Genomic DNA, 14,383 nt, shown 5'->3' with positions numbered 1-14,383 from the left:
GATCTGGAGGGGGTCAGGGGGGATTGGGCGGGGGGCTGTGGGGTGGTCTGGGGGTGCTGCCTGCCCTGGGAGCGAGGCCCTGGGGAGGCCGCAGGGCTCAGCGCCCCGGACCGGGGGGTCCGCGCTCCGCCCTGGAGGTGCCTTCCCCCCGCCGGGGCCGCTCTGGGGTGCGGCACGGGGCCGGGGGTGGGGAGGCGCCCCCCGCGCTGAGGCCTGGCCGACTCATCGCACTCAGCCCCGAGGGGGCTGCGGTCATGTGGCCGCCCGTCACGTGACGGGGAGCGCGGGGTCGGGGTGAGGAGGCGGGGCGTTCCGCCCTCTTTCCCTGAGTTGCCAATAGGAGCGGGACGGACGGGGCGATGGGCCAATGGGGGGCGAGAGGTGGAGCTTGTGACTGGCCGTGCACCGCGACCCTGGCGGCGGGGCTGGGACCGGGGCCGGGAGTGGGAGCGGGTACGGGGGGGAGCGGGGCAGGGGCGGGGGGGGGGGGCCAGGACTTGGGGGGCAGGGGGGCACTGTGGGAGATCGGGAGGTACTGGGAGGCACTGGGAATACTGGGATTCCCTGTGGCACTGGGAGGGAATCTCGAAAGTACTGGGGGCACTGGGGGGCACTGGGAGTCATGGGGGGTTCTGGGGGCACTGGGAGACATGGGGGGGGCACTGGGAGTCCTGGGGGGCACTTGGAATACTGGGATTCCCTGAGGCACTGGGAGGTAATCTCTAGCGTACTGAGGGACACTGGGAGTCATGGGGGGGAGGGGGTCTGGGGCCACTGGGTGGTACTGGGGGACACTGGGAGGTACTGGGGGGCACTGGGAGTCCTGAGGGGCACTGGGTCCGGGCCCGGAGTGTCCCTGTGGAGGCCGTGGGGGGGTCCTAGCGCTGTCCCGGGGGGTCTCGGGGATGGGATGGGGACAGTGCAGTGACACCCCCCCGCCCCAGCACAGGGTCCCGCAGATGACCCCCCCGTCCTCCCCCCAGGGCTTGTCCCGGCGGCATGGGGGGTCTGGGAGGGGGGAGGGGCCTGGGCCTGCCTCCCACCCCCGAGTGAGAGCTGGGGGGGCGGGGGGGCGCAGCACCCCCTCGTGGGGCGCAGACACCCGTGGGCCGGGGCCGCGCCCCAGCAGGTGCAAGAAGCGGTCAGGCCACGCGGGGAAAGAGAAGTGAAAGTGATTGTGGAGCAGGGTGGGGGCGGGGGGGGGGACAGGGCGTCCTGGCGGGCCGGGGTGGGGAGGGGGGCGGTGCTGGCTTCCTGCGCCGTGGGGCGATGTTATCGGGGTGCTGCGGGCGGCGGTTGGGGTGCCAGACACCGCAGCGGCCCCCCCTCCACCCGACACGAGTGGGTCCCCCCCACCTCACCCCCAAGCGCCCCGAGGCGGGGTGGGGGGGAGGCGGGGTTTTCCCAGCACCCGGCCGAAAGGGGAAGAGACAGCGGGGGGGGGGGGGGCGGTGCTGGGGCAGAGATTTCCCCCCCCCGTCCGTTAGTGAGCGGGGAAACTGAGGCACGGCGGTGCCGGGGGGGGGTCCGCTGCCCGCAGGTGCCCCTAGCGCCATGAGGACCCTCCTGCTGCTCTGGGTGGCCCTGGCCGGAGCGGGTGCCTGGCTGCCATGCCCCGACGGACAACCCTGCCCCCCCACCCCGGTGAGTGCCCAGAGTCAGAGGGGGGGGGGGGGTACAAGAGGGTGCCCCCACCGGTGGGTAATCCCCCCCGTACTCCCCCCCCCGCCCCCCAACCTCAGGTCCTGCCTGCCAGCAGCGTGGCAGCGTGCCAGGACAGCTCACTGTGCCCCCCCGGAGCCAGCTGCCCGCTCCCAGAGGTAAGCCTACCTGCCGTGCCTCAGTTTCCCCCCTCTCACTGCCATTTTGGGGAGGCTGCCCCCCCCTCCACAGCCCTCCCACCCCCCCTTTCTCTCCCACCCCCCAGGGAGTCCCCTGTGCCAACGGCCACCGCTGCTGTCCCCGAGGGTCCCACTGCAGCGCTGATGGCCAGTCCTGCATCGTGTCCCCAGGTACGGGGGGGGGTCACACGTGGGTGGGGGGACATGGGTGGGGGGCCCTCACCCCGTCCCTGCTCTCCGCAGCCCCCCGTGCTGTCCCCTGTCCCGACGGACGGTCCGAGTGTCCCGATGACGCCACTTGCTGTGTGACGACCAGCGGCGCCTGGGGGTGCTGCCCCATGCCCCAGGTACCTGGAAGGGGACACGGGGACATTGTGGGGTGGGGGGGGGGGCACCGCTGTGATGAGTGGGTCCGGTCTCCGGTCCCCACAGGCCTCGTGCTGTGCCGACAAAGTGCACTGCTGTCCCCACGCCACCGTCTGTGACCTGGCCCGCGGGCGCTGCCTGTCACCCACCGGTGACGTCCACCTTCGCACCAAATTCCCCGCCTGGAAGCGCCAGCCCCCGGTGCCAGGTGAGGGGTGTCCCACTGCGGGTGTCTCCACCAAGGGGACGCAGAGGTGAGGAGGGGGCACGGTGACATTGCGCGTGTCCCCCCTCGCAGTGGCGCTGCGCCAGGTGCTGTGCCCGGACGGCCGCTCGGCGTGTCCCGACGGTGCGACCTGCTGCCAGCTGCCCTCGGTGCAGTACGGCTGCTGTCCCCTGCAAAACGTGAGTGACACCCCTGTGCCCTACGAGCACCCCACGCTGGGCACCCCACACTGGACACCCTGTATGGGGCACTGTGTCCCGAGCATCCTGTGCTGGACCGGCCACCCCGTGCCAGCTGTCCCACACCAGGAACTCCATGCTAGTGGCCCGTACCGAGCACACCCTAAGCTGGGCCCCGTGTCCCGAGCAACCCATGTTGGGAGCCCTGAGCTGGGTGCCCCGTGCCAGGCACCCTGTTCCGAGCACCCGGTGTTGGGCACCTCGCACTGGGCACCCCAGACTGAGCACCCCACACCTAGTAAAAGACCCCCCTCCCATGCCAGGCACCCCATACCAGGCACCTTGTGCTGGACACCCCAGAGTGAGCACCCCATGCCAAGCACCCAGTACCAGACCCCCCGTACCCACACCCTATTCTGAGCCCCCCCCCCGCATGCCAGGCACCCCGCACTGGGCACCTTGTGCTGCGCACCCCACGCCAAGCACCCAGTACCAGACCCCTCCATACGCAGCACCCCGTACCCACACCCCATACTGAGCTCCCCCGTGCTACACACCCCCATTCCGAGCACCCCCTCATGGGCAGCCCCCGGTCCGTGGTGCCGCTGGGAGCCGGTGGGTGGGCGGGGGTCCGGCGGGCACCCACGGCGCGCTGTCCCCGTGCAGGCGGTGTGCTGCAGCGACGGGCAGCACTGCTGCCCGCAGGGCACTGCCTGCGACCTGGAGCGAGCCATCTGCACGGCAACGCAGCCCCTGCCATCGCTGCCCCGAGGTGAGGACCCCCCCCACACCCCACAACCCACCACCCCCGGCCCAGCCTGGAGGGGGGACACGCCAGCTTTGAGTGTCCCCTGGTCCCCAGCTCGTGACGTGCAGTGTGACGAGGTGACGAGCTGCCCCGACGGGAACACGTGCTGCCGGCTGAGCTCGGGGGCCTGGGGGTGCTGCCCGCTGGAGGAGGTATGGGGGGGCTGGCCCTCAGGAGTGGTGAGGGGCAGGGGTCCCCTGTGCCCCTCGGGACAGGCAGATGTCCCCTGGGTAGGATCCCCTGTGCCCTGGGTGGGATGGGGGCCGATGTCCCCTGTGTCCCAGGAGGGATGTGGCCAGCCCAGGCTCACACCCCGCCATGTCCCACGGGGATGGGGGCGACACCAGGACCCTTTGCTGGGCCCCCACTCAGACCCCCTCTGCTAACTGGAACCAGTTTGGGGATGCAGTGGTGAGAGGTGATGGAGGGACACGAGGCCACCGGGGTGCTCGGGGACCTTCATGTGTCCCCGTGGGTGAGGATGAGTGGGGAGGGGTCCCCACATCCCCCCAAAGTGTGGATGGAGCGGGGCTGGGATGGGGAAGGGGGACAGGGGACAAGGGAGGGCAGGGCAGGCCAGGGAGGGGGCTCGCTCTGTCCCCAGCTGGGCTCACCCCCCTACTTCTCGCCCCCCAGGCCGTCTGCTGCCCCGACCACGTGCACTGCTGTCCCCAGGGCTACACCTGCGACCCCGAGGGGGGCACCTGCCTGCAGGAGGGGGGCGGCCGCCGGCCCTGGGTGCAGAAGACCCCGGCGCTGAGGCGGGGAGGGGACGTGCGGTGTGACGAGGTGACGAGCTGCCCCGACGGGAACACGTGCTGCCGGCTGAGCTCAGGGGCCTGGGGGTGCTGCCCGCTGGAGGAGGTATGGGGGGGGTCCTGCCCGCAGGGACACAGGGTCTCATATGGGGACCAGGGCATGCTGGGGTCCCCAGTGGGGTGGGGGGCCAGAGTAGGGCGCCTAGGGGAGCTGGGGACCTTCGACTGAGACCTAGGGGGGAACAGGGTGTCCTTGTAGGGGGGTTACGTGGCTGGAGGGACTCCAAGCAGCTGAGGCAAAGGGCCTGGGGCCATGAGAACGTTCAGCAGGACACTGCCACCTCCTGTCCCCTGGGACAGAACCCCCCCCTGCCCTGTGGGGTGGGGTGGGATGGGTGTCCTCTGTGCCCTGGGAGGGGGACAATGGCCGATGTCCCCTTGCTCCTTGAAGGACCAGGGCCAATGTCCCGTGTACCCTGGGTGGGATGGGGGCCGATGTCCCCTGTGTCCCAGGAGGGATGTGGCCAGCCCAGGCTCACACCCCGCCATGTCCCACGGGGATGGGGGCGACACCAGGACCCTTTGCTGGGCCCCCACTCAGACCCCCTCTGCTAACTGGAACCAGTTTGGGGATGCAGTGGTGAGAGGTGATGGAGGGACACGAGGCCACCGGGGTGCTCGGGGACCTTCATGTGTCCCCATGGGTGGGGATGAGTGGGGAGGGGTCCCCACATCCCCCCAAAGTGTGGATGGAGCGGGGCTGGGATGGGGAAGGGGGACAGGGGACAAGGGAGGGCAGGGCAGGCCAGGGAGGGGGCTCGCTCTGTCCCCAGCTGGGCTCACCCCCCTACTTCTCGCCCCCCAGGCCGTCTGCTGCCCCGACCACGTGCACTGCTGTCCCCAGGGCTACACCTGCGACCCCGAGGGGGGCACCTGCCTGCAGGAGGGGGGCAGCCGCCGGCCCTGGGTGCAGAAGACCCCGGCGCTGAGGCGGGGAGGGGACGTGCGGTGTGACGAGGTGACGAGCTGCCCCGACGGGAACACGTGCTGCCGGCTGAGCTCAGGGGCCTGGGGGTGCTGCCCGCTGGAGGAGGTATGGGGGGGGGCTACAGGTACAGGGGGTTGGGGATGGGATGGGGGGGCTTTGGGGTGGAGCAGGGGAACAGGGACGTGGGATACCCCCTCCTCCATCTCTGCCCCCCCGTTGTTGGGGGACAGGGTGCAGCCCAGTCCCTGGGGTGCTGCTGGGTGTCGGGCAGGACGGGGGCATACCTGCAGTTGGGGGAGTGGGGAGACGGGCAGGATGGCACCCACCCACCTGGGTGCCCCGTTTCGAGCCCAGCCTCCCCCTGCCCAGGCCGTCTGCTGCCGGGACCACCAGCACTGCTGCCCCCGGGGCTACACCTGCAACGTGGCTGCCGAGAGCTGCGAGAAGCTGCTGGCGCCCACCCTGCTGCTGCCAGCACCCACCTCCTCGCTCCGGGCACCCGCAGCCCCCCGACGGCCACCCACCCCCTCGCCTGCTCCCCTGCGAGCCCCCGCCGCTGAGCCAGGTGCCGCTGTGCCCTGCGACGCTGCCCACTCCTGCCGCCGCGGGCAAGGGTGCTGCCAGAGCCGGGGGGGCTCCTGGAGGTGCTGCCCCTTCACCCAGGTTAGTTTGCAGGGGGGTGGGACACGACACCAGCGTGGGATCTGGGTGGCATCACCCCCTCCACCCAATACCCCCCCCCGACACGTCCCATCTCTCTCCGCAGGGTTCCTGCTGCTCCGATGGCCGTCACTGCTGCCCGAGGGGGTCCCGCTGCACTGGAGGGGGCTGGGGGTGCAGCCCCCAGCGCTGGGACCTGCCTGCGCCCCGCAGGGTACTGCTCTGAAAGCCTTGGGGACCCCCACCCATCCCAGGGGCCACCACCCCAATAAAACGTTTCTAGGACGAGCCCCCGTCCCCTGGCTCCACACGGCGGCGGGGGAACTGAGGCAGGAAGCAGAGACGGGTGCAGCCATGGGGTATTTTTGGGGTTTTGTTGTTGGTTTTTGATTTTTTTTTAATATATTAATGCCATCTAACGAACAGGCAGGGAGGCGCAGGCAGGCGCAGGCAGCAGCGCCCTGCCCAGCCTGGGGGGAGCCCCCCCCATGTGTCACCCCCCAACTACCGCCCCGGCCCCCCCCCTTCATCCTCACCACGTAGAAAACGTTTAGAAACACGAGTAAAATCCAAAGCCGAGGTGGGGGTGATGAGGGTGGGGGGGTGGGCATGGAGATCCCCCCACCCCAGTTCCTATGGCAGCTTGGAGGCACCACTGGCCCGGGGGGCACTGCCGGCCCCCCCCGCCCTGCAGGGACACAAATGGGGGTGTCCCTCAGGTCTGGCAGGACATGGAGGGAGGGATATGCAGTGCTCACCCCCCCCCCACCCCAGCCCCTCCAAAAGACAGGGAGTGGCAGTGTCACGGTGGAGGGGAGAGGGGCAGAACGCGGTGGCACGGGGGTCTTGTGGTACCCCGCGGGGGGAGGGGTGGTCCCAAGCAGACAGGGACAGGGTGACCGGAGGGGCTAGATGGGATGGGACGGGACAGGACGGGGGTGCTGGGCTGGGATGATGGGGGGGGGGGGACACACGACAGGATGACAGCACAAGCGCACCTCCACCACCCCCCCCGCCCCCCGGGGATCCCACATCTCACCCCAGGGCCAGACCCCCCCCACCCCCCGGCCCCCCCCACTCACTTTACGTTGAAGACCATCAGCGGCCGCTCCTCCCGCTTCTGCCAGGGGCTTTTCCGGTCGCCCCCTTCGTCGCCCCCCTCGCCGCCCTCGGCCAGCGCCTCCTCCTCGGGGCTGGTCAGGGAATCGCGGGGGGCTTCGCTGGCACTGCTGCGCCCGCTGCCCCCCCCCGCCTCGCCTCCCCCCGTTCCCCGCTTCCAGCAAGGGGGCCAGCGAGCTGTCCTCGGGGGAGGCGGCCGGGAGGGGGGCCCGGGTCCCCGCCTCTTCCCCCCCCCCTCCTGCGACTCCGCGGGGGAGGCGAGGCGGGGGGGGCGCGGGGCCGCCCCCCCTGTCCCCGCCCTGCAGGTCGATGTAGGAGTGGCGGACCTGGGAAGAGCGGCCGTCCAGGGAGACGAACCAGGCTCTGGGCGGGGGGGGGCCCCCCAATTCTAAGAGGGGCTGCCCCGCCAGCGCCTGCAGCTCCCCGTTGAGCTGGGCCACCGCCGACCCATCCAGCAGCACCGGGATGGCCACCGAGCCGCTGACCGGTTGCGGGGCGCGAGCACCCCCCCAATTTTCCCCTTCTTCAAAGGGTTGCCCGGAGGACGGGGCGGGCGGCGGGGCGGCCGTCGTCGCTGCCGCCACCCCCGCCAGCGAACCGGGTCCCCCGTCGCTTTCGGGGGCACCCTCCGGCTCGCCGGAGGCCAGGCGCATGTAGCGGGCAGGGATGAGGAGGGTGGGCATCACCCCCCGGTAAACATCCTCCGGCCCCCCAGCCCGCTCCAGGGGGCCGCAGAGAAGGAGGGGACCCGGGGGGGGCAGCGAGGGTGGGCGAGGGGGGGGCTCGGGCAGGGGGTGCTCACTCGGCTGCCCCCCGTAACGGGCAAACACGGGGGGTGAGGGGGGCCGGGGAGGGAAAGCGGGGGTCCCTCGGGGGTTCTTGTCCGGTGGCTGCAGCCCGTCCACTGAGCGGGCGGCCCTGAGGCCGAAGGCTTCGCCGGGGCGCCCGTAGTCCTCCGGCGTGGGGGGCTGGCGGTGGCGGGGGGCCAGGGTGCCGGCAGGGGTGCGGGGGCCAGCGCGGAGCTGAGGGGGGGCCGGCGGTTGGAAAAAGTCCGGCCGGGCGGCAGGGAGGTCACGGGGAGCGGGGGGCAAACCAGGGGTGGGGAGATCGGTGTCCCCCCCCGAGGACGCAGTCTCCGGGTGGCTGCCGCCGCACAGCAGGTCCAGCTGGGACACCGAGGTGGCCTGGTCCCGGCGCGCGGCGTCCAGCGGCCCCGGCAGCGGCAGCTTGCGGTGCTGCGCCCGCGGCTTCAGGCACCGCCGCCTGCGGGGAGAGGGGCCGGGGTCACCCCGGGGTGGGGGTTGGGGGAGTTGCGGTCACCCACCCACCAGCATCCCGCACGCACACTGTGGTGCTGGGGGGGGGCAGGGGGTGGTGGTCCTTCCCATAGCCAGCAATAGGGCACCCAGGGTGCCAGGGGGTTGATGTTCCCCCAAAACCAGCTATGAGGCACCCAGGGGTGCCAGGGGGTGGTACTCCCCCCCCAAAACCAGCTATGAGATGTCTAGGGGTGCTAGGCAGGTGTGTCCCGCCCCATAGCCAGCTATGGGACACCCAAGGGTGCCAGGGGGTGGTGTCCCTCCCAAAACCACCAATATAAACCCTCTATGGGGGTGCCAGCTGTGCCTCCTACCCCAGATGCAGCTGTAGGTTGCCCGGGGTCCCAGGTGGGGTGAGGGGTGTGTGAGACCCCCGGGGTGCCAGGTGGGTTGGGGGATGTGAAACCCCAGGGTGCCAGGTGGGGGGTGCTGACCTGCAGTAGTAGATGAGGAGGCAGAGGAGGATGAGGACGAGCAGGGCCAGCGCGCCCAGGATGGTGAGCAGGAAGATGGTGTGGTAGGTGGTGATGTCCGTCACGCCCGCCGCCATCGCCACCAGCCCTGGGGGGCAGCGACGTGGGGGGGGGGGGCATGAGTACCCCAGGGGGCTGCCACCCCCCCAGGACAGCCCGTCCATGGGGCCGGGAGGACGCGCGGGGTCACCCTACCTGTGCTGGGAGAAGGCAGAGCCGCTGCCCAGTATCCCAACTGGGAGGAGACGAAGGTCCAGTAGAGCTGCTGGCCTTCCTTTCGGATCAGCCCCGTCCCGTTCCGCACCCACAGCCCTGCAGAGACGTGCGGCCATCCCCACAGCGGGCTGAGACCCCCCCCCCAGCTCATCACCCCCACCGCCGCCCACCCTCCCCAACCAGCGCTCACCGCTTTTGGGGTCAAACCTCCAGACTGGCACGCTGGTGGTGGCCACCGGCCCGGCGTCGGGGGCCAAAGGGACGGAGAGATGGACGGGGCCAGCCAGCGGCACCTCCGTCCCATTGCCGGCGAAGAGGTGGACGCTGAGAGCCGCCACAGGCGCCAGCTCCAGCCAGGTGGCATTGGCTGCGGGGACAAGGGGCGCACGGATGGGGTGGCCTCATGTGGTGTCCCCGTGTCCCCCCCACCCCCCAGTGTCCCCGTACCGCTGCCGTCCTGCTCGGCCCCCAGGAAAGCGGGGAAGGCGCGGGCCAGGCCGGGGCCGGTGGCGGCGGTGAGGGACGCGGCGAGCTGGCTGTACGTGGAGCTGCGGGGCAAGCGGGCTGCGCGCCGCGGGAACTGCGCCCACGGCTGCCCCCGGGCACCTGGGGAGGGGACACAGACACACGAGGAGGGTGGCAGCACCCAGGGGTGGTGTTGTCACCGCCCTGCCCCACCCAGTGCATCCCCGTCCCTCACCTGGGGATCCCAGGAGGATCTGGACCAGGTCCTCGTAGAGGATGAGGGTGGCAGGGCGCTCAGGGAGCAGGTGGAGGCTGATGGAGGCGTAGACTGCAGAAAGGGGGGGGAGATGGGGAGGACACCCCCAAAAATACACCCCCTGGGTCCCCCAGGTTGTGGGGGCTGGGGAGGGTGATGGGGAGGGGGAGGTGATGGGCCCAGCAGAGCCCGTTTGGGGGGTGGGGGGGGTGAACAGGGGGTGAGGGGGAGGGTCGGGGGATGGGGATGGGGACAGGCAAGCCTACACACTCCCATCCCTGCACACCCCATGTACCCAAATCCCTGCACACCCCCATCCTTGCACACCCTATGCACCCCACCTCCACACGCACCCTGCACCCCGATCCTTGCACCCCCAGCCCCTGCACGCCACCGCTCCCTTGCACACCCTCAATCCTCGCACACCCCAAATCCCCAGCACCCCATCACCCCTAGCTTCGCCCACGACACGCACCCCCCCTCCCTGCATCCCCCATTGCCACACCCCCATCCCCGCACGTCCCCCCCTCACTGCACGCTCCCACGTGTCCCACCCCCCCAGCAAGGTGACCCCATCGATGCCGCCTCGCGCTCCCCCCCCCTCCGCCACTGCCCCGGGGACAAGGGCTGGCGCCCAGCCCAGGGTGCCCCCCCAGCCCCCTCTCACCCCGGGATGGGGGGACTCTGGGGTCACCAGGACATTGCTGTCCCCTCCAGAAGAGGTTGGACCCCCTCCAAACACCCCTCTCTAAGGGACCCCCCCCTCCCCAAAAGCCTTTTGGGGTCCCCAGTAAGAGACTGAGGTCTCCAGTAAGGGACTGGAGTTCCCCAATAAGGCACTGGAGCCCCTCTCCCCAGTAACGAAGGAATGAGGGACTCCATTAAGGTATTGCCCCCCCGCAAAGGGATTGAGCCCCCCAGTAAGGGACCAGTTCCCCCAGTAAGGGGTCAGGGTCCTTCTAAAAGATCGGGGCCCCCCATAAGGAACCAGCCCCCACAGTGAACACTCAGGGCCTCCCCATAAGGGCACAGAGCCCCCCAGTAAGGGATGAGGCTCCCCCAAGGGTTCAGACCCCCTCCCAGTAAGGCCTTGGGGCCTCCTATCAGGGCTCAGAGGCCCCCAGTAAGGGGCTGGAGTCCCCCATAAGGGGTCAGTGCTCCTCCCAGTAAGGGTCAGAGCCTCCCAGTAGGGGGTGGGGGTCCCCGTAAGGGCTCAAAGCCCCTCAGTAAAGGGTTGGGGTCCCCTGTAAGAGCTCAGAGCCCCTCCCAGTAAGGGGCTGGGGTCCCCCATCGGGGCTGGGGGTCGTGGTCACTCACGTGGCAGCTTGTTGACATGCCAGGGGACGGAGGCGGTGACGTAGCCGCGGCGCGCGGCGGTGACCAGGACCCAGGTGCCCAGGCGGTACGGGACGGGCAGGACGGCGGCGCCCTCGTGGTCGGCGGTGGCGGTCGCCAGCGAGGTGTGGTTGCCAAAGACCTCCAGGGCGGCCTGGGCCAGCGGGGCCAGCGTCCCGCTCTCGTACACCTGCACCTTCAGCAGCACCTCTGCGGGGACACGGCGGGGACGCGGGTGAGGGCAGGGGGCGCCCCCCACACTGATGGGGGCATCATCCCAGCAGGGTGGTGGGTCCTGGGCACCATCCCAGCAGGTGGTGGGACCCATCCCAAGAGGTCACGGGCATCACCCCAGGAATGTGGGTACCATCCCAGCAGGGCAGCGGGCACCAAACTGGCAGGTGGTGGGCACCATCCCTGTGCCCCCCGGAAGCAGGCAGACGGGGTGGTGATTGCTGCAGGGTGCCGTGCCCACGCGAGTGGGTGCACCTGGTCGTGTCTCTCCCAAAATCTGTCCCCTCCCGGAGGGGGCAGCCAGGGCTGCTCTCCCCTCAGGGTGCAACTCAGACGTGTCACAAGTTTGCAGGGCCTCGACCTCACTGGGCCCAACTGGCAGCCCAGGGATGTCTCCCCCCTCCCTGGTCCCTGATGCAGGGCAGGGGTGGGGATGGTTTGGGGGGGGGGGGGGACAACCCCACGCCCCCTCCCTGTGCCAGCGCCATCCTGCGCATGAGCCCGCAGCCCTTGGCAGCCAGCCCAGCTCGGGTGCTATCACCCTGGCAACGACCTCCTTCATCCCGCCGCCCCGGGTGCTTTTGGGACCCCACGTGTTCCCCCCAGCAGCATCCGGCCCCCCAGAATCCCCTGTGTCACTGGGCAGCCCAACCTCTGCCCCCCACCACCCCAGACCAGATGTTGCCCAGATGTGGCAATGGGAGGAACTGGCAGCAGATGCTTCAGTGATGCGCTGGGGGGGTCGGGCACGGTTGGGGGGGGGGGGGGGGGGGGCACTGGGGGCGTCGCCCCCACATAGCAGGGACAGCCGGCACCCAGGGGGCAGGAATGTCCCCGCGGCCACATGCCGGCCACCCGCAGCTGCCAGGGAACAACTGGCACCAACGGCCACCCCCACCCCACGGTGTCCTCCGCAGAGGGGGGGCCAAGGTGCCACCCCCTAGCACGGGGGGGGTCATGGCCTCCCCTCTCCTCACTCCCTGCACCCACGGGCGCAAGGCCCACCCCACGGCCAAAGGGTCCCCAGCCCAAAGGGTCCCACAGCTGTTGAGGGGCACACTGGCCCCCCAGTGCCTCCCAGTATGACCCCACAGCTCCATGATGGGTGGGCGGGGGGTTCCAGGCCTTTGCGGGGGGAGTGGGGCCCAGGCATCCAGCCCTGTGCCCCGTCACCGCTGCCACCCCACAGGGACGGGCGCGGGTGACGCCATCGGTGAGCTGAGCCAGCGTGGGCAGGATGGGGCCCGCGGCCGTGCCAGGGTCAGGGACCCCCCTCACCCTGCTGCCCCCTGCCTTGCCCCCTGCACACACCCTCACCCTGACACAGGGGCACTGTCAGGAGGGTCTGGGGTGCGGGTGGGGTGTCACGGGGACCCCAAAGCAACGCGCTGCACCCCAAGGCCCACCTCGTCTGCTGGGAGAGAGCAGAGCTGCCTGCAATGGGGTGATGCCCACTACTGCCCAGGACAGCCCCCTACCCCCTCCTGCACCCATGGGTGCTGCTCAGGGCCCCCACTCACTCTTCCCGCTATACTCCCTGGGCTGGGACCCCCACCCACCATGTTGCATCTGCTGGTGCTGCCCAGGACCCCCACCCAACCTCCCACACCCCCAGGCTCTACCCACGACCACCACCCACCTTCCTGCACCCCCAGTCTCCGCCCAGGACCCTCCCCCACCCTCCTGCACCCCACAGCCTGCGACCCCCACCCACCCTCCTTCACCCCACGGCCTGCGATCCAAGCTCTGCCCAAGACCCCCCACCCATCATCCTGCACCCACAGTCTCTGCCGAGGACCCACTCCACCCTCCCGCGCCCCACAGCCTGGGACCCCCACCCATCGTCCCGCGCCCCACGGCCTGGGAACCCCACCCACGATCCTGCACCCCCAATCTCTGCCCAGGACCCCCCCCAACCTCCGCACCCCGCACCCGCTCCCATCCCCCCGCGCCCCCAACCTCAGCCCCCCACCCCCCCAGCTGCACCCCCCGGCACTGCCCAGGACCCCCCCCCTCCACGCCCCACCGCCCGGGGAGGGGGCGGACAGCCCGGGGAGGGGGGGCCGGTCGGGGTTGGGGGGATGCGGGGCCGGGGCGGGGCGGGCGCCTCCCCCCGCACACAAAGGCCGCTCTCACCGTGCGCTCCCGGCTCCGCCGCGCCCCGCGCCCGCCGCCCGCCCGCGCCCGCCAGCAGCAGCAGCACCGGTAGCGGCGGCAGGAGGCGGCGGGGCCGCATGGTCGCTCCGCGCCGCTACCCCGCCATGCCCGGCCCGCCCGGCCCGGCCCGCTCCGCCCGCCGCCGCCGCGGGGACCGGGCTCCACCTGCCGGAACCGCCGGGCACGGCCGCCCGCCCGGCACCGGCACCGCCCCGGCCCCCGGACCCACCCCCGGCACCGCCCCGGACCCCGGCCCCACCTCCGGCACCGCCCCGAGGCCCGGGACCGGGCCCCGGGACCGCACCGGCAGCCGGCACCGACCCCGGTACCATTTTAGCATCCCGGAACCCATCTCCGGGACCAACCTGACCCCCGGGACCGGCTCCCTGGACCGGCAACGGCATCCCGGGGCTGACCCCAGTACCGGCCTCTACCTCCGATACCAGTCCCCGGTACCACATCGGCATCCCGGGACTGACCCTGGTACCGGCACTGACCCCGGACCCACCCCCGGTACCGCCCCGAGTCCCAGGGACTGGCCCCCGGTACGGGCATCTGCATCCCGGGACCCAGCCCCGGTAGCGGCACCGACCCCCGAACCCCACCCCCGGGACCACCCTGAGCCCCGGCGTTGTGCCCCAGTACCACACCAGCACCCCAGGGCTGACCCCGGTACCAGCCCCCCCTCCGGTACCAGCTCCCGGTACCGCACCGGCATCTCGGGCCTGACCCCAGGTCTTGGAGTCGAACCCCGTACACCCCCCGCGACCACCCCGACCCCCAGTAGCGGGTCCCAGTACCACACCGACATCCGGCACCGACCCTGGTACCGCCACCGACACCCCCCCCCCCCATACTGGCACCAGTCACCCGGTACCGATCCTTCCAGCACCGCTCCCCCCCAGCCCCGGCACCCATCCGGTACCATCCCCCCCTTCCAAACCTCTCGCCCCCCATTCCTGACCCCGGCATCCCAGCACCCA

The 14,383-nt window shown here is 71.2% G+C and overlaps 2 protein-coding genes across 2 annotated transcripts; one reads left to right on the top strand and one right to left on the bottom strand.

Moving 5' to 3' along the window:
- The first annotated feature begins 387 nt into the window (after window positions 1–387).
- On the top strand, window positions 388–6,114 carry GRN (granulin precursor). Its single transcript, XM_086766658.1, has 13 exons — window positions 388–453; window positions 1,541–1,644; window positions 1,743–1,820; window positions 1,928–2,012; window positions 2,085–2,188; window positions 2,274–2,415; window positions 2,506–2,612; window positions 3,279–3,384; window positions 3,475–3,572; window positions 4,057–4,284; window positions 5,044–5,271; window positions 5,536–5,829; window positions 5,933–6,114. Exons 2-13 carry the CDS (start codon window positions 1,555–1,557, stop codon window positions 6,050–6,052), a joined length of 1,680 nt encoding a protein of 559 aa, XP_086622784.1. The 5' UTR covers window positions 388–453; window positions 1,541–1,554; the 3' UTR covers window positions 6,053–6,114.
- Window positions 6,115–6,186: 72 nt separating this feature from the next.
- FAM171A2 (family with sequence similarity 171 member A2) lies at window positions 6,187–13,517 on the bottom strand. Its single transcript, XM_086766695.1, is given in 10 exon segments — window positions 6,187–6,514; window positions 6,909–7,078; window positions 7,080–8,208; window positions 8,699–8,825; window positions 8,933–9,049; window positions 9,144–9,320; window positions 9,401–9,559; window positions 9,654–9,746; window positions 10,992–11,219; window positions 13,380–13,517. Coding segments are annotated over 10 exon segments (2,355 nt in total). The 5' UTR covers window positions 13,480–13,517; the 3' UTR covers window positions 6,187–6,459.
- Between the last annotated feature and the right edge of the window lie 866 nt (window positions 13,518–14,383).

The sequence above is a fragment of the Chlamydotis macqueenii genome, chromosome 25 (assembly GCF_036417535.1).
Source record: "Chlamydotis macqueenii isolate bChlMac1 chromosome 25, bChlMac1.mat, whole genome shotgun sequence".
Lineage (NCBI taxonomy): Eukaryota > Metazoa > Chordata > Aves > Otidiformes > Otididae > Chlamydotis > Chlamydotis macqueenii.
This window is presented reverse-complemented; position numbering and strand designations above follow the sequence as displayed.